The sequence below is a fragment of the Dicentrarchus labrax genome, unplaced genomic scaffold, assembly GCF_905237075.1.
Source record: "Dicentrarchus labrax unplaced genomic scaffold, dlabrax2021, whole genome shotgun sequence".
Lineage (NCBI taxonomy): Eukaryota > Metazoa > Chordata > Actinopteri > Moronidae > Dicentrarchus > Dicentrarchus labrax.
Window position 1 is genome coordinate 15,797,701 of NW_026136703.1, and position 19,199 is coordinate 15,816,899.

At 40.6% G+C, this 19,199-nt stretch overlaps 2 protein-coding genes across 5 annotated transcripts; one reads left to right on the forward strand and one right to left on the reverse strand.

The window, feature by feature from the left end:
• Nucleotides 1–971: 971 nt before the first annotated feature.
• On the reverse strand, nt 972–13,896 carry kdm1a (lysine (K)-specific demethylase 1a). 3 transcript variants are annotated; one of them, XM_051395304.1, is made up of 22 exons: nt 13,815–13,886; nt 12,972–13,008; nt 12,104–12,397; nt 11,575–11,740; nt 11,195–11,328; nt 11,011–11,089; nt 10,746–10,838; nt 10,538–10,644; nt 10,134–10,215; nt 9,723–9,817; nt 8,827–8,844; nt 8,261–8,403; nt 8,033–8,123; nt 7,756–7,890; nt 5,842–5,915; nt 5,269–5,380; nt 4,935–5,067; nt 4,643–4,830; nt 3,469–3,583; nt 3,067–3,194; nt 2,404–2,550; nt 972–2,064 (listed from the first exon to the last, which is right to left on the reverse strand). In XM_051395304.1, exons 2-22 carry the CDS (start codon nt 12,999–13,001, stop codon nt 1,864–1,866), a joined length of 2,565 nt encoding a protein of 854 aa, XP_051251264.1. In that variant the 5' UTR covers nt 13,002–13,008; nt 13,815–13,886; the 3' UTR covers nt 972–1,863. The 3 variants fall into 3 exon arrangements, with proteins under 3 accessions (XP_051251264.1, XP_051251262.1, XP_051251265.1); XM_051395302.1 differs by having other exon boundaries at nt 11,575–11,743; XM_051395305.1 differs by lacking the exon at nt 12,972–13,008 and having other exon boundaries at nt 11,575–11,743; nt 13,815–13,896.
• Nucleotides 13,897–14,117: 221 nt separating this feature from the next.
• Nucleotides 14,118–18,930, forward strand: tmem30b (transmembrane protein 30B). Of its 2 annotated transcripts, none has more exons than XM_051395363.1 (8): nt 14,118–14,246; nt 14,784–14,976; nt 15,320–15,427; nt 15,554–15,661; nt 15,954–16,044; nt 16,138–16,275; nt 16,570–16,776; nt 17,813–18,930. In XM_051395363.1, the coding sequence occupies exons 1-8, from the start codon at nt 14,239–14,241 to the stop codon at nt 17,989–17,991; spliced, it is 1,032 nt and encodes a 343-aa protein (XP_051251323.1). In that variant the 5' UTR covers nt 14,118–14,238; the 3' UTR covers nt 17,992–18,930. The 2 variants fall into 2 exon arrangements, with proteins under 2 accessions (XP_051251323.1, XP_051251333.1); XM_051395373.1 differs by having other exon boundaries at nt 14,234–14,356.
• Nucleotides 18,931–19,199: the final 269 nt, after the last annotated feature.

The window sequence follows — 19,199 nt, forward strand, 5'->3', positions numbered from 1 at the left end:
AAGAAAAGTCAGGGGATCACCAGAAGGATTCATCCTCTGGGGAGTATGAATGTTTGTACATCTTGGGAATCCATCAAATAGCCATTGAGTCATGCTGCCAGAAAAAAAAAAAACTAAAAATACTGAAACAGTTGTACAATCATTTCATGATTCATCTCATATTTTATTATTATGGATGATGTTCAAAATTCACATAACAGCATGTGGGAAGGGTTTGTACCTGTGTAAGTGTACATTCCACCCCACACCTATGAATCACATGAGATGTGTTCAGACACGCTGTGGTCTCTCATCCAGAGGATTTTTATAACCAGCTATCTGACTTTCTGTGTCTTTGCCTTTCTATCAAGTAATCAGTTGATGTGGGCTCGAGGCCATTATGAAAAATAACCTCACCAGTCAACAGTTACACACTGCGCTGAGCCTATGGTTTACCAGAGAGGTGAAAATACCCGAGTGCTGCAGTCCAAAACCCCAGCTCAAATTACTGTTGTTACATCAAACGTCTCCTTTGGTCACGATAATAATAACCACATCTCTAGGGGAAAACAAGGCCCGTGACGCTCAAGAGTGCATGGAAACAGAGGGGCACAGAGCCCTGAAATACAACTCCACAGAAAAGCTCATAGCTCATGGTTGACCATTTTAATCTCCCCCTCATTCATCAGATCCCCCACTACGTGGAGCTGCTGCCAGGGACCCTCATTTCTCCCTCTCTCATCACACACTAACACACACACACACACACACACACACACACAAACAAACCCACCCTGGGAAGCAGCCAGACCTGCAATGAAGGAGGGTCAGTGGAGGGTCAAATTAGAAGCAGCCATGTTACGTTCGTACATGCATGTTCAAGTACAAAAACTACACATCTGCAGGTCATAGCAGGACAGGAAGCACTTTGTTCTGAACACACACACACACACACAACTTTGTTACACTTTCCAAGAAGAAAGACACTGATGCAATTTCTGTCTTCTTTTAATAACAAAACAATTGACAATATAAAAAAAGTATGTGATGATAACCATAATAAAATACTTAAACTGCTATGGAAACAAAAACATTCACAATTCTTTCAACATATCCATCTTTTTAGCTTTTAAAACAAACTATTTTCACTACACTCTGCAACCTAAATGACAAAGTAAATTTAGGAGGCATACGGCTACAGTACACAGCAGTGTTTTAAGACAACCAAGACGAGGCCCCTGGAATGACACCAGAGGGAAATGTCTTTTGCTTAGATCAGCAGGACAGTTTTTATAGATTGTTACTGTGCTACTGAGCTGGTCATCTGTCTTATATGATATCTGGTTCTAGGTTGTGTGTACGTTTAGTATTTAGACAGGGCACATAAATAGATGTCGAGTTTTGCAAACATGCTCCACATGGAATCAAATATACTGCATCACTTCGGAGTACCTCACGTAATGCCATGCTTCTGTTTTTAAGACTGGAAAATCACATATTTATAAAGTCTTAGATGAGTTATTACATTAGTATGTAACAAAATTGGGATTCATTCCTCATTCTTAAACCCAGTCTTTGTAGTAGGTTACATCTGTTTTCATATTTTGCTGGAAATGTGTACAGTCACAAACATCCCACAAAAAAATCTGAGGAACGGAAATGTTCCAGTTAAAGAATCTATTTCACATCATACGCAAAGCCCGAAGATACATCTTCAAAGTGTCATTACTTGAGTAAAGGCAAAGATGCAAAGTTGTGTCTGTGACTTCCAAGATCTTTCACATACAGAAACACCAATGGGTGGGTAGACTTTTGTATTTTATCAGAAAAAAAATTGCTGTTGGTTTGAGAGTCTGGAGTTGGCAGGAACTAGTAGAGGCAATTTCAGACACTGGGGGTGGGCTGAGCCTGCTGAGGGTTGCTGGCGGCCGTGGGAGTGGCCTGCCGGGGAAGTGTGTACATGGCACCCAGGAATTGATCTGCAATGCGTCCAGCCTCACGGAGACCGCTGAGCAGGGCGCCGTGGACTGTAGCGGGGTAATTCCTTATCGTGTGCTCCCCAGAGAAAAAGAGACGAGGGACGGGCTGAGGGGGGGAAAAAGAAAAACCACATTGAGATCGATGTCGGATTGTCCCGACATAAGAAGGAATAAAAGAAAATAAGGGATTGATGAGAGAAGGAAAAGTGTGGTAGTAAACTGCCAGAACTCATCAGGCAACGCATAAATATGACTTGTTCACATCAATCAGCATGCCAACATCAAAACAGCCAAAAAAACATCTGTGTGGGGAATAAACTGCTCTGCTTTGGTTTGGTTAAATATTGTGGTCAGGGTTGGGATGCCTTTTCTCCCTCGCTTTCTCACACACATATAAACTCCCATTCTCACCAAACACAAACTTCTTCAGTGTTCATGTGCTTACCTGTGAAGCTCCCGGTATAGCAGGGCCGGGCGTGATGGGTTGCGCCATCAGGTCATAGTCGTTACCCGAAGAACCTGCAGCAACGTACGAGTAGGAGCCCCGTGCCCAGGGGTCTGCACGCCAACGAGTGACCACAGTTTCCTTTGGCTGCCATGACAACAAACAACAACACATAGTTTTTAGGAGTTTCCATGATGATATTGGAGGGACCTGTAAACAGCTGTATGGCAAACTGTTCCAAACGCTGGCCTCCATGCATATGATTTTATCCCATTTGAAACCATAAGCAAATGATTTATAATGACGGGTGGTTTGGATATGACTCCACTTATGAGTGCCTTTCACATGTGCTCGCTGTGTAAAGCTGGTTATGGGGGTCGATTCAGGAACGAATTTGACATTCCACATAAAGTAGTGGAAAAACAAGAGAAAACGCTAATGATGGAGCTTAAAAAATATAACCCAACACTACTTCACTGTAAACAACAATAATGAAGTTGTATGTGAGCAAAACAGCCAGCTATGTCAAATTATGTGGACCTTGTGATTGAGGGGAATAAAGAATTTAGTACATGGACTTGGGATGTACTGTATAGGTGAAAGTGAAGAAAGACTTATTAACAAATGTCATACTGAACATTGATGTACTAAAAATACACAAACCTGTGGTACAGCGCTGCTTCCAAATATTCCTTTGAGAATGGCCAGGCAGCGTCCGACAATCACGTCATCACTGATGTTCTCCATGATGCCAGCGGCCTCGCCAGCCATCAGAGCGAGTAGGATTGGGGCTGAAAGAGAAAAAGGCATAATTAGTTAGAGCCTTTTTTTAATGGATGCATTTGAGGATCAAAGGGCATATATATATATATATATATATATATATATATATATATATATATATATATATATATATATATATATATATATATATATATATATATATGAGAACAGGAAGTACATCTCAATACAATATCACTCTGCATCAAACTGTCTTCAACAATATTGGTAAGCTAGGGATGTTGAAGGGGACTAGGAACTGTGAAAAAAGGGACCTCTTGTCACCTTTGTAGAGGTTCCAGAAGAGGAAGAGTTCGCCCCGACTTGCTGTGGTGGAGCCGACGTGACCGAACAGGTTGACACTGGGATCCCAGAACACACGGTCAAAACACAACACCACCTACAGACAGGGAGGAGCACAAAATAAAAACAGGCACATGACAATCAAAGTGCTTATTTTAATTAAAAGCTCTATTGCCTGTGAAGTACATCGCAGGCTCAGCACATTCATTCACTGCCAGCTCTTCATAGTTATAAATGTGTGAATGGTAGAGTGCCCTCTGCTGGGGATACGGCATTAGTAGCAGCTCAGATTGCATAATAATGCAGTATTCTTTTCTGTGCTGCAGTAGAATTAGGAGATAAACTACTCTGCCGCAGATGATGCTCAGCAACAGAGAGAGTGCAAGGGAGAGAGCTGGTGGGTCAGGAGTGACGCAGAATGAGCACTCTGATCGGATTACTAACAGGCTGGCAAAAAGCATCTTTCATTCGCACACCACCATGCTCTGACTGCCTCTCCCCTACTATCCTTAGGAAACACCTTGCACATGCCACCTTTTTGATCCAACTCCCCAACCTACATCTATACCCAGGTCTGTGCCCAGGATAAATAAATGTGTGTCATATGTCATCATATGAAGTTTAGAGGAAGGAAGGGATTCTGTGTTGTTTGAGCCTGGTACCAATTCCTATTGGAATTTATCTTGGGAAAAACTACAGGAAGGAGGAGGAGGTGGGGGATCTGTTCATGCAGGATGCTGCTGATTTTGACAATGATATATGAACCTACAAGGAACACAATCAAATTCTGAATACTCATTGTTTTTTGGGCACTCTACCACTGAAGGGCATGTTCCTAGCAGAAGGACACTGCAGCAGAAACAGTAGCAGGAGGTCTCCCTAAGGAACCGAACAGTCAGTCCTGCCAGAAACACGCTAAATTAACTGTGATTTAAACATGATGACTCATTCTCAGATTTTGCACTGGTCTGGACAAAATGCAGCAAATCACACTTGGCACACATTAGCCTGCATAGCGTTAAAATCTCGGCCTCCCACTTCGATATCAGACTACTCAGGGCCATCTTAACTATATCAAACATTATTTTACATTGTTAACTGGTTAAGGATATCAGGATAGAAGGAAGGAAGCTATATGCTTGTTTATAAGTACAACCTTGTTGAGGTTGCCGAAGCCCATCCTTTGTATAGCAGACGTCTTCCACTCAGGCAGCGGGGGAACAAACTGCACAGCTGGAGGCTGCTGTTTCAACACACCCAGAGGGAGGGTACACAGCACAGCATCACACTTGTATATAAAGGTCTGGGTAGTGGAGCGAGTATTGACAGCTATCACCTCACAACCTAGAGAATGAACAGATGAATGAAATGATTAACATCCATATCAACCTTGAATTATGAAATCCATAGTGGAACTTGTGACCTCTCACACGGTCTTGCGTACGTACCAGACGCTGTATAGCGGACCTGCCGCACTGCTGTGTTTAGTTTGATGTCCAAGCCTTCGGCCAGGGCCACAGGAACACAAGAGTAACCATTTCTTACTGTCAGATGGCTGCCAGTGAACTCAAAGTCATCATCCTGCGCATAAATTAACAACATGTCATCCCAGCAGCACAATGAATGTCATAATGTAATAAAACAGGAGTATCTCATAGTTGAACAAGCAATAACTTATTACGCATGCACTTGGGATTTTAAGAGGCCTGAGGATCTTTGCAATGCAAAGCCATTGTGAGGACTACACAGTTTTGACATTTCAGAATGGGTACATGTATTTACCTGATCCCAATGCTTGAGAGAAAGGGTGGAGAGGGGCGTAGCATTGGCAAACTCCAAGTTGGCAAAGTGCCAGTCTAGGATCTGCCGATCCCTGGATGACAAGTAAACATCACTGTGGGAAAAGAAGGGAAGGAAAGAGACAAGTTGATGTATACTGACAGCTATTCAGAAACCAGAGGGACATGTTTACTCATGCATAAGCTGAAAAAAGCTTAACTCAAACTAGTGTTAATGTAGTAATACATATTGAACACCTGGGGCTTAGGAGCACAGCAACGGTTTGCGAAAGAGGAAAAAAAATGTTAGAGATGACAAATACGACCACAAATGTATATTATGGTGTAATGTGACTGTAAAGGTCTATAGTGTAGTTTTTCAATTGTGATCAAACGAAGTGCGAAATAACCATTAAAGAAAATAACTTGCATGCTAAGAAAATGTGACTGAACAAATAAAGAGACAAGCTTTATTCCATTCTGGTTAACATATGGTGAGTTGTTTAAATGATATGATACCAAATAAGAAGAGGACTTGCAGTTGAGGAGATAAAATAAATGAAAAAGTATTGCTTACCTCGGCGGATTGGCCTCCAGCTCCTGCAACTTCTCCTCCAGCTTGACCTGCAGCTCCACCAACTCATCATACTCCTACACAGGAGTATCGGTGGGAAAAAATTCTGATTAAAACTAATGACCTAAAACTTAATGAGAAAATCGTTGTTACACTTCCAACATATTACATCAACGCCATGACAATTTCCAACTACAACTGACTTTATTTTGCCAATATACATTTAAAATGACTACAAGTAATACTTAAAAATGATATTTCACATCGAACTGAACTGCTGTCAGACTTTACAATCTGGTGTTTAATTAGGTGTGCATGCGTTGTGTGTGTAGACACAAGGTACACACCCAGAGGGTTTCAGGTCATGTAGAAAAGGACAAGCAGTCCTGACAGTCCTGAAGGGCTGACTCAACCTGTTCATCAGTTCACCACAACACAGGGTTTCCCGCAGCACTGCCGCCTTAGCAACACACGCCTGCCGCCTTAGCAACACACGCCTGCCGCCTTAGCAACACACGCCTGCCGCCTTAGCAACACACGCCTGCCTGCCGCCTTGACTACGTCGTCGTTAAAAAAAAAAAAAGTATATCCGCCGTGTTACTCTATCCTGTTTTCTCCCTTTCATTCCAAACCGCGTTGCGTTTACACGTGGTTGTCTTATGGCTATACGTTTGATGATTGCACGTGATTTTCTTTCGCATTGTACACATCCAAATGGACAGAAAAACGCAACAAAAATTGCGGGCTTCTTCGTACAACGAAGCAGGCCTACCTCACCATCCGCACCCCCACCCGGGAAACCCTGCAACAGAACCAACTACAGCAGCAGTGCAGAGTCTGGTAATACCACCTACCATGCAAGGCCCCTGGACACAGCTACACTGAGTCAAACTCCCTAATAACGCTTCCAAACTATCTGGCTGACCTGGGGAAATTCTAAAATGGAAAGAATACCAAAAAATATACACAGCCGTCCCTCTCACTGGCCTTAAAATCATGTTCTATGGTTTAGTCATGCATGTTGTGCGCGCGCACACACGCACACACACACACACTCCTAAATGCTCATTCTGTCTTGCTGAAACTGTGAGTACATCCGCAGACATAAAGACAATCAGACCGTGATTCAGGGCCTTGAAGTGGTTGCTCAGACAGCGGATGAGTAGCAGACAAATGCAGTTCAGACACCAGCTGTGTTTAAACCAACTAAAACCTCCTTCTAAAATACACACAGAGCAGTAGTGAGGTGATTTATCTGAACCAAAAATACAACAGCAGCACTCACTCTAATAATACATCCTACCGAGGCATTAAACCACTTAAACACAGGCCTGTCTGGTTTACTTGGAAAGCACGGCATTAAAACTCTGTGAGGCATCCACCCTGACCTAGTGGTCCATAAATGTCCATTTTACATGCTAGTACTTTAGCATTATAACACGGTTACAGATGTTAAACTTGTCATCCTTCAGAAGAAAAAAAAAAAGAATACAAAGTTTCTTTCCTGCAGGTTGTTGGGGTTGGCCTTCTAACCTGCAGGTACAGCTAATAATCAACCCAGGAAATGTAATATTGCTTCAAAGTAGTTCAAATTACAGCCGGTGAAAACACAGACACTATGTAATGCCCATACCACCACAAACACAGTTGGAAATAGTTAGCTTTGAAACATAACTGCTTTGACTAAAGTATTTTAAGTCTTGCAGTCTGATTTCTGCCTGCTGCAAAAGATCTGAAGAAGTAATGAAAGTGTCACATAAGAATCTGTTCTGGACAACAACCAGTCTAGATAACTGCTCCCAGCTTGTAAATATCTTTAGGAAGTGTAAGGAGATTTCTATTGTAACTATCTTTTTCAGCTTTTTGATGATGACATTTCTCTTTCTTTTTTTTAAAAAAAATACTGTTTGAGCTCACTTTGCAGAGCGCGGTGAGGTCGCGGTGCTTGCTCTTCACCAGGAACTCAGCTGTGATATCTCTGGGTGGTTTGACTTCACTGGCCTCTTTATACTGCTGATGGAGCTCCTTAACCCGTTCCTTAGTGGTCACCATCTAAAAAGGTCAAATAAAAAGAGAGGGAGAGGAAGGAAGTCATAAGATGATGGTGGATGTAATGAAATAAGAACAGGAAGCATTTTACAAAGAAGAATTTGAATATCTCTAGGACTACTGCTGCCCTCGAGAAAAACTTCACCTTGTTGAGAAGATCCCTGAGATCTTCCTGAGTCTTTACAATTTTCTTCCAGTGTTCTATTTGCTCGTCTTTTACATGCTTCTCCTGCAGCCTGCACACACAGAAACAAGATTAGATTAGATTAGAGATTAGAGTTTTTTTTATGTGTATCTGTATACATCTATTCTCCTGGTACACATCTGTCATCATCTCCTGTGTGTGAGCTCATGTAGTGTGCATCATACTCACTGTATGACCACTTCCAGGGCCTGTCCCAGAGAAACAGGTTTGTTGTTGAGGAAGTTAAAGTCCAGCTGGTGGCTGAGGTAGGAGGTGGCCTCCAGCAATCTGTTGAACTCCTGTTCTACCATCTCATCTTTTTCTTTTGGCACCTGGACAGACACAGACACATACACATACACATACGAACCATCAGTCACAGTAATGACAGTAGTGATGGAATTTATAGAACAATGAACAGTAAGAAAAGCATGCCATACTCAGCTAAAGCCACACAAAGTATGATAACAGGTATAGTTTATATATTATTGTTGTTTGCAACTTCTTAGAGAGCTTATCATATTTAAACAGAACTGTCCTACATATTAATAATGAAACCAACTCTTCCATTTAATAAAAAAATGGCAAATAATTTTTTTTTTTTTTTTTTATAATTCCTGTTCTGTAAGACTTTATCTCTTACATGGATGACAAAGTGTGAGTTACACAAAGTAGCTGAAAGCTGAAATGCTGACTTTAAAAAGAGATTCAAAATTGGGTAAGGAACGTGGTATAGTAAATAAACTAATACATACGCTTGTGCACCGTTCTCCCTTTAGAAGTTCACCAAAAGATGAACATGGAAGGGGTTGAGGAGACACGAGGGGATGTGGGAGGGAGAGAGAACATATTTAGTAAACACAACTTTAACCTCAAACAGATTTGCACAAAAGTAAAACATGTACATTTAATTTGCCTTTTCCTGTGGAAGAGGAAACCAGTTACACATGATGTGGATGCTTCAAGAGCCCTGCTGGCTAGTCTCTACTTCAGTGGAAGTGCCCTGAACATGAACCTAAACATCCTACTACTGTTGCTGCCACTTGACAGACAGAACAAAAATGAGAGGGAAAAACACAGTTTATTTCCACCCTAATTACATTAAGCTATATCTGTTTTCTGGTCTCCTCTGGTCTGAAAGTAACTGGGAGCTGTTGCCGATGACACGCAAGGGTAAGCAGTTAAATGAATCCACCATCCATTGTGTTTTTGTGGCTCACGGAAAGCCAGATCCCTGCCTCGGGACAACAACAGGCTTGGAGAACAGCTATAAAACCCAGAGAGAGAACTTCTATGCCAAGAGGGAACTATCGTGCATTCATAAACATCTTCTGTTAAAGGAAGTAAACAACACAAGGTCCTGGTTTTAAAAATGTAATTTGGATACACATATCTAATGCAGCTGGAGCTACTTCAGAATGACTGAAGCAGGCAGATATTTTTGTACATGCATGCCTATGCCGTCATTGCCCTCTTATGTATGAAAGCCTGGGATTTTTAAAAACAAAGCAACTACTTTAAATATCTGATCACTCGTAAGGTATCACAAGATTATACTATACTGGGTTAAAATGAGGGGGAACTTGGCTATGTCAGGACAATAGGGGAGAGGCAGCTCAGTTTACTGATTAATATATTCCATTATACTCACAGCCTGGCCATTGGCTTCATACAGTGGACACTTCTGTTTGATCTTGGCCAGCTCCATGTTAACCTGCTTACTGATCACTGCCATGGGATTCCCTCCTGAACAAGAACGAAAACACACACACACACACACACACACACACACACACACACACACACACACACACACACACAAGACAATTGATGACACAACATAAACATGTACAATAACACCCTCTACAGGTTGATTTTAGTAACTGTAGAATCTCTTTGAGAAGACTATAACTTGACTTTGTTAAAAACAAAAGCCTCAATTAGTCACTGAGCATTAAGTGCAAGTGTGAGTTTTCTATCTAATCATACATTACACAGGCTACGGAGTTAATGCTGTGACTGACGTCAGTATTCACATAAACAAACTGGATCGGAATCTTACCCAGCCCCGTCACCACCATGGCCCCCAAATCTGCAACATAGTTGCCCTTCCTGAATGTGGCCACTCTGCCTCCAACACGGTCCTGAATAAAAATATTAAGTAAACATTTTTTAGTGCAACATTTCAATTATAAACTTAAAAAAGGAAAAACAGCAAGTTTCGGTCACTTTATTGGTTATTATCTAAACCTTTAGAAAACAGTATGTATACCATATTATAGTATTATAATAGTGTATAGGTGGAGGCACTAATCTCACAGTGCTATTTATTGTAATTATATTAATATATAATACAGTTAAAGTTTCTAATTCATTAAATGATTTAAACCAATGGCTGGTTAAGAACATGTGACAAAAACAACAAGCTGAAACAACAGAATAATAGAAACCTTACTGGTGACCTACCCTGGCTTCCAATACTGTCACATCCATCCCAAAGCTTTGGAGCTGCCTGGCTGCGGCTAGGCCAGACACACCTCCGCCAATGACTATAACCTTCCCGGTCTTCTTAGCTGCAACAGCAATCAGGGGGTGTATTAACTGTGTATCATTACTGGCTATGTGGCTAATGACTGATGTTATTTTATCGGTGCAATGAATGAACTGAACTCACTTGGTAAAGGCTTGACCCTCTTGTAAATGCCAAAGTTAATGAGACCGTGTCTTTCTAAGTAGCTATGTATCCTGTGGACCAGCACAGCATCACCTAAAAAGAGAACAATTGGAATTGGAATTTCCCCATTGTGGGACAAATAAAGGAATATCTTATCTTATCTTAACAAAAGCACATCAAATCTCTACACCTGCAATCTTCTTGTAAAAATAAATAAATTAAAATGAAGACAAATAAAATTAAAACGTTTAATTTAATGTCTCACTGTTGTATGGAGCTTCAAGCTGCTGTGCTGTGGCCTCAAAGGTTAGCTGGATCTTAGGGTTGTCCAGCCACAATTGGAGCTAGACGAGGTTAATGTGAATTAAGATACAGTAGTACAAATGTTTAAAACAACGATCCCATAGTCTGTTTTGAACACAACGTTGTGCATTTACAATGGCACTTACCGTACGGTTGCGGATGTAGAGGAAGACCTTCTGAGTCTGCTGCGGACCACTGATGATGTCAGGGAAGCAGGCAGCCTCCTGGGATGTCATACGGTCATGAGGAAGACGGCTCTGAAAAGCAGCTCCTTCCACACCTAAAAATTAACATACATTTCACTACTATAATAACAGCACTGAGTAATGTTTAGGACGAATTTAGGACTAAAAGAAAGAGCATTTATGTGCTATGAGTTCCAAATTGAAATCAAACACAAGTAAAATTTTCTGTGAAAGACACAGCCTTCATGTAAGTAGAGAATCTCTTCATAAAGACTTTTTACCAAAGCTTTTACTTACATAAAGTAATTGCTTTGATATGATGCATCAAGTTTCAAACTCACCAGATGGTTCCTCTGGTTCACTGTCATTCTCTTCCTCTACTGGTGGAGGTGGTGGTGGGATGACCTGCTTCCTCTCTTTCTCTGCCTTGGCATTCCTCTCCTCCTCAGAGTAATATTCGTCTTCCGACAGATTGGCCAGGCTCTCGTCCATCTCGCGGTACTCCACCTGCAACAGTAGGCACAATAAAAGCATCATTAAAACCAGCATTGCAAGTTCGGGTTAGTTGGACTGCTCCCACATCACTTAAATGTGCCAAAAACTTCCTGGGAGTAAGAAACAAATACCATGAACATCACGCTGAAAAGACAATTATAAATTACTTCCGTTTCTAATTTTCACTGGGGCCCACGTGCCAGTAAGAACCTATGACCAAGATAAAGAGAAATATGTACATGTATTGAGCCTTTAAATTAAACAGATGGTCATAAAATATAGTGACATTTGTATTTAAATTTGCACTCATCATTTTTGGCAGCATCATCTCCTCCCTGAGTATACAGGGAGGAGGCAGAACCCTAAAATGTTTACTTTTGCTCGCTTGCGACGACTCGTTCTGCGAACTTCTGCTGAGTCTTGGTCTACCCCCCCAGGCCCTGCTTGGTGAGGCAAAGGGGCTCCTCCAGGTTCCCCACTAGGGGATGACCTCTCTTTCTTCTTTACATCCATTAGGCCAGCAGCTGAGGCTGACGGCCCAGTCTGGGCATCAGAAACCGGGGCCCTATCCCCTCCTGCTGCTCCTGCATTAGATGAAGAGGAGGAGGAAGAGGAGCCAGCGTCTGACTTCTTGCTAGACAGCATCATGGAGGATGTTGGAGGCCTCTCCTGAACAAAAGGGGGAACAAAAATGAGATGAAACCCATCAAAATGAAACATACAACAGCCCAAAGTTACAATATGTTTAAGTGAAATGGTTGACACTTGAATGTTTACAATAGTATAATGGAAAAAAAAGTTACAAAATATTCCTAAAAGAAGAGATGAAAGATGGTGAAGTGTGGGTTGTTTAAACAAAACAAAACCATTCTAGGGCCTTTTGTGGCATTCCCAATTAAGAATATCACTCAAATTTGTCAGAAAATTGCCTATTACAGTTGAAATGTAAAACCTACAAAATCCATGCTAAATGATTTTCTCAATGTCTTGCAAGTGTTTGATAAACAAACAGAAACATTCACTTAAAACCCCCTATGTCATCTGGTCACTTTGCTGCTGGGGGCAGTGACTGCACCTGCGTAACAACCACCAAATACTGTCGGGCTTTGGGTACTACTTGGATGCTTCACTCAATAATATCACATCTGTATCACTGAATGATTCAAGTAACGTGAGCTGTGCATGAATGTCATGGTTTATGAAATGAGGGCTCCATGGTTACAGTAATCTGGTCTTGTTTTACCCATTTCTCCGTGCACCTGGTAATATCCATTCAAACACTAAGAAATGAAGACAGAACCAGAAATATGGTTACGAACAGGACCAACTGAACAAAAAAAAAAAAAAAAAAAAAAGTTGGCCTTTTAATATCACATCCATTGAGATTTAGCTAAACATGTGGAAAAACCTCTTAGCAAATATTATATATTATAACATTGTAGCTCATTTCAGCACTTAGCCGGATTAGCCAAGGAAGTTAAGAGCACCGACTCGAGGAAACCTAAAAAAAAAAAAAAGGCTGAACTTGTATGAATCCTGGTGCTTGGTTGATCAATTCAAATGAACAAAACATCCATAAATCACATTTGCTGTACCGACACCGTTAGTAGACCGTTTAATTGGCATCCTGACCAAAATGGACTATCGTTAGCCAGCAGCAGACTGCTACGGCCGCTACCAAAGTTAGCTTGCGTTAGCTATCGGTAGCTTTGTTCCAGACTACGACTTGCATACAAACACATACGCTAACTTACCTACTATAAAATCATGTTCCTTCGCTATCACTGCAGCGCAACATGTAGCTGCAAACATACATCGGAACTGTTTTTCAAATTGGTTTTTTCTTTCAGATGTATTACACAAGACCTTGCTACGTTAGCTAGCACAGCTAACAATGAGCCCTGGCTAGCACCAACACTGACACAGTAGCAGGTGCGACCTAGTGGAAACGAGAGCGCCGACATCGCTCACAAAGGGATTTATATTGATACACTGACGGTAAAAAGGTGGGTAAACATTCCTACATCAGGGGAGGTTGTTTTGGGAAATAAAGGTGTGCATTAAATAGTGAAAATATGAATATTACCTCTCAAACCTCCGAAGATGTCAACACAAAGACGGCACAGTAGCAGGTCTCCTTTCAATGAACTCTTTCGTGATTGGTCGATCGAGAACGTTACCTAACACGACTCAGCGACACGATTGGTCGAAATAACTGTCAATCAAAAAGAAGGCGGGCATTTATTGCTCAAAACTACCGCAATGAATCTGTTTGTTAGTTTGGGTTTTAATACACCAATGCTTTTAAAACAAACATTTTTTTTCCACGTTTTTTTTTAATTTTATTTTATTTTTTAAAACAATCGGGTTTACGTTGCATTGTGTTGCTGATCAGAATCAAGCGTTTCCGCTCCGTTTATCCTCCGTTTACTGTTTGTGGTGAAACTAAAAAGAAAAAAACTGATCCCAGATCTGCAAACAACCTGACGTCAGACTGAGAGAAGAACAGGATGGGCAGGTGAGGTGGGGGTGGACAGGTAAAGGTAGAGCTTCTCCGTCGCGGTTAACGCAGCATACCGATGTTTTGTTGATTCCCTTTGTTTGTTTTTCATTTTGAGCCGACTGTGGGTAAGTAACAACTAAAATCCAGATTTAAATCGTTAATATATTTGTGCCTCACTTTAGCCATTACCAACGTGTTTCAACAGTAGTGAAAAGTCCTCTTACCTGTGTTTTGCTTTCGGCTAATCTGGGTGTATCTGGTAGTTAAGTTTCAAGCTTTTTGTGTGTGATAAGAAGCATTTTAGGGGTTGTGGTGAGATATATTCTTTAAGTTATAGCAGCTGTTAGCTGTCTGAGACACCCTACATTAACTCAAAATGAGAGTTTACACCTAAAAAGAAATGAGGAAGTCTTTAGTGTCACTGCAGGGGAAATAAATCTAGGTTTTATAGGGAGTGTTTAACATGTTTGCCATGGATATTAGGCTTTATAATACCCTTTAAGTGCAGTATATCTAACAAATAAGGAGCTGATTTTAACCATTTATCCACAGAACCAAGAAAATGGTGAAGGAGGAGTTGGCCAACCGGCCTGACAACACCGCTTTCACTCAGCAGAGGCTTCCGGCATGGCAGCCAATGCTCTCTGCAGGGATTGTCATTCCAGGGTTTGTCATCATCGGCCTGGCTTTCATTGGCATTGGCGTTGCTCTCTTTGTCACCTCACAAAGCATTCAACTGTTGGAGGTATGGCTGTGATCCCCGAACACACAAACCAGCCCCAGGTGTTGCCCTGAGAGTCATGGGTCAAATGTCACCAACAGAAAGATAATAAGACAGACACAACATAATGTGTTTACTGGGTAGAAACCTTAAGTCCTTATTAAAACATCTGTTTCCAGAGTTTGAGATGAAAGAAAATAGCATAAGGTCCAAAACCCTATGTGTCTATTTGCTCATTCGCTTATCACTTGTAAGCGATATTGTACTCTTGACTTTTAAGAGGTGTGGTGTCAGTAACAGTCTATGGAGATAGGTGTTGTAGCAATCAATAATTAATAATAAGCTTTTGTTCTTCTTTCCTCCACAGTTAGACTATACTGGAGTTGAACAAACCTCACCATGCTTCAAGTGCTCTGATCCAAATGCCAAGAACTGTATGTGCGAGCTGACCTTCTCCACTGACACTCTATTTAAGGTTCAACAACACATTTTACACACACACACACACACACACACATACATACAAACAGTTAATTATGTTGAATTGGGCTCCTGAATCTGACCACTGTCTGTCTTTTTGTGATTCTGTTTTCCTCTACAGGGGCCTGTGTTCTTTTATTATGGTTTGTCCAACTACTTCCAGAACTACAGAAGTTATGGTGTGTCCAAAGATGATGACCAGCTGTCTGGAAACCTGGATAACTTTAAGGTGAGTTAACAATATAGGATATTGAAAGAAATCACACAAACACATACAACACTCTGGTTTAAATTTCCAAGGAAAAAACAGTATCCATATGTTCTCAGTTGTAATAAAGACTTTAAAGATATGCTGAGATGAGTACAAATATGCTAAGCTGTCATCTTAGACAAACATATTGGGAACGTTTTTGTAAAAATGTACAGTACTTAAAGCTGCATTGGTTGTACCTCATGCCGTTGACCATCTGTAACACAAAGATTTTTTTTGAGCAATGCAAACACCATTTTCTCTCTTGAAGTCTCCCAGTGACACCTGTGCCCCCTATGAGTATGACAGGAACAACAAACCATTTGTACCATGTGGAGCAGTAGCAAACAGCCTGTTCAATGGTATGTATGGACGTTTAAAATTACCATAATTCATTTGTAATTAAGTTTATTTGCTATGTTAAGGAAGTATTCATTCTTGTTTGTTTTTTAAAGACACTTTCAAGCTCTATCAGATCGTCAATGGGGCAAAGAAGGTGGTGCCCTTGGATGGAAAAGGGATCTCATGGTGGACAGACTACAACATCAAATACAGAAACCCTGCTGTCACACCTCTGAAGAACGCTTTCAATGGTAGTTAATTTAGTTGTATTTACTGGAACTTGCTGTCTGTTCTGTTTAAGTAGTGCTATGATGGAGATAACTTGTGTTTACTGAGCGGTTAAAATGAATTGGGTGGGCATAAGGCTTTTATAAAGTAGTAAAGGAGCTGTGTTGAATGGAGGAAGGGTATTGTGGACGGAGGCTGTTTAAATTGAGTTCAGTGCAGTAAATAATGGGCTGCATGGGGTTCTTTTTTAGGTGAAATAACATGGTTAATATAATGTCTAAAAATCATGATAGCTGATTAAAAGTTTCACTCTCCAGGTACTGTGAAACCCTTGTATTGGTCCAAGCCTGCTTATGAGTTGGACCCCTCAGACCCCGCTAACAACGGCTTCATCAATCAAGATTTCTTGGTGTGGATGAGGAGGGCAGCCCTGCCAGATTTCAGAAAGCTGTATCGGCGAATCACAGACGGAGATTATGCAGAGGGTCTGCCAGCTGGAAACTACTCCCTTCAAATTGCCTACAGTATCCTTTCACATGTTACAGATTCTGGGATGATTTTAAGGATTGTGCTCGGAGGTACAGCTGGTTGTGTTTGTACGAGTAATGTAAAATGTACACCCTATGTAATCTTTTATCCATAAAACAAATTGATATTGTATAATATTTATATCTGGCTATTGGTCATACATGCTTAACAGACACCAAAAAGCCAAAACAAGTCATTCTGAACACATTGACAGTAGCAAACATTTAACTAGTGCAAGTGTTGGGTATGTGGAAGAAGACACATTTTACTTGTTCAAACCAGCATATGGTCTGGATAATAAGTTATCAATGTGCTTTAAACAAGGACATTTGTGTTTTACACGGTTCCCTCCGCATTAGAAGCTTTACAAAGCTTCAAATCTACCTAAAGGGGTCAGCCATTGAAGTTTGTGTTGTCACAATAACAGCAGCTTAGGCAAACTTGTTTAACCGGTTGGGTGTGGTTCTGTTGTTACCGGGGCAGAGTGAACACAATGACTCAGGAGCTCTTTGAGAAGTGGGGGGGAAAAAACAAGCAAATTTTCGGGGGTATAAGTAAATGAGCTAGGCAAATGATTATTCATGATTGATTGACTTTGTCTACCTAAAGTCTATGTAAATACCTCAAAGACATTTTTCTTTTAGCTTGAAGCGCCATACTACTGTGTTTCCAAGTTTAAGTCACTTAACTAAATGTAAATATGCACAAGGACATATTTGCTTACCATTTTCAATGCAAACCCAACAACAAAGCTACTGCTTTCTATTCTTTTCTGTACACATTGAAAATTAGTGAATTGATTTTCAGACCCTTGGTTCAGTTGTGTAATCAATCACATCCATTTAACATTTTTATCAGTATTACATTATCATTAAGTAATGATGATGATAGAAATTTCAAAAACTGTTGTGCTTTGATTGATGGTTTATAGTAAATGGGTTAAACCATGAAACCACGGCTGTTTTAATATAATATCTGAATACAGTTTTGTTTTCAATTTTTGCTATGTATCCTTAACATTTTGCCCCCCAGACTATCCTGTTCTGAGCTTTGAAGGGAGAAAGAAGGTAGTGTTCAGCAACGTGTCCTGGATGGGTGGCAAGAATGAGTTCCTGGGCATTGCCTACCTCGTGATTGGTTCATTGTGTGTTGTCATGTCCGTAGTCATGCTCATTGTCTATGCTAAATTCAAGTTTCCTGAGGAAGAATGAGTTCCTGGTCATGGACTGTGGTTGGCTGGGGGTTAATCTTCCCTACCAACTATCAATTTTACTTTTTATTTTCTATTATGATGAAAGCACGGTACAGTGCTCACACACAGTGGAGTATACAGCTAGAACCACCACTATGGACTGAAATCATGTGTTACATGAAGTCGCCCCCCAAGGTGCAGAAGAAGCGTGAGGCGGTACCCACAAATGGAGTTTCCCCATTGACTGCAAAATAGAAACTGGCTTTGTGGACACTGTGGGATGATTTCCAATGTGGTTACATGTGCAAAAACACTGCAATGTCAGTTACGACTTACTGCTAACAGCTGTAATAGATGTTTCTTGTTGGTATCTAAAATGTGAGTGATTGATCATTAGGGAAATGTTGTTGCTCACAAGACCAGACCAATATCCTCATAATAATGTATGTTAATTCTGCCGCTCTATACTTGATAAAGCCTCCACTATAAATCTTAAAGGATGTCCAGGTAGAGTGAAAGTAGAATAGATATTCACTGTGCACATGCTGATATCTGCTGGACAAAAGGAGGCCTACAGCTTACGTGTGCTCTGCTTTATTTATGCTAGTCTAGTTTATTTTCTACAACACTTAGATGTGGCTGTTGTGTTTCTCTCAGGCTACAAGTATCTTAAACTTGTGCTTTTATAATCACAAAATGAGCTGGCTCCTCATTTTAGGTCAGTAATAAGGTTAAAGCCATAAACGATTTGATAAGCCATTTGATACTGGACACACAGTTACTCTAGAAGTGTGTGATATGTGTAGCTTAGCTTGGAAATAATGCTGTAAAGTAAACTGTGGGAATATATTGCTCTTTAAACTCAGGGATCTGGTGTACTATGCAAGCTCATGTTGTCTTCTATGTACTGAAATTTTACTTCATGTTTATATTTATTTAATAAAACATCAAAACCATAGCTTCACATTCCTCTCTTTCTTATTAGGACATTTATATTATTTAAGCAACAGAGCAATGCTTATTTATCATCATAGTTTATCATTTTTAGCAGCCTATGCTTGATATAATGCAGGCTTTCTGCATTTGTATCCCTCAACCCCTTTATTTGTTCAGAGGTCTCAAATATCTAAGACCATATTATGCATGGATCTTCCCCAAAAGCTTAAAACGAAGAATCTAATTCATGTTTAACATAAATTTTATGGGGCCCTGGCTCCAAGTAGTCTT

Bases quoted from the DNA above. Each gene is read 5' to 3' on its own strand.
- kdm1a (XM_051395302.1), bottom strand. From the start codon at position 13,001: ATGGATATTACCAGGTGCACGGAGAAATGG. The intron at 10,839-11,010 runs GTGAGACATTAA...TTCTCTTTTTAG, and splicing joins GCTTGAAGCTCCATACAACA to GTGATGCTGTGCTGGTCCAC. The intron at 2,551-3,066 runs GTTTGTGTATTT...TTGTCATGGCAG, and splicing joins GAAGCAGCGCTGTACCACAG to CCAAAGGAAACTGTGGTCAC.
- tmem30b (XM_051395363.1), top strand. The intron at 15,428-15,553 runs GTTCAACAACAC...TTTCCTCTACAG, and splicing joins CCACTGACACTCTATTTAAG to GGGCCTGTGTTCTTTTATTA. The intron at 15,662-15,953 runs GTGAGTTAACAA...TCTCTCTTGAAG, and splicing joins GAAACCTGGATAACTTTAAG to TCTCCCAGTGACACCTGTGC.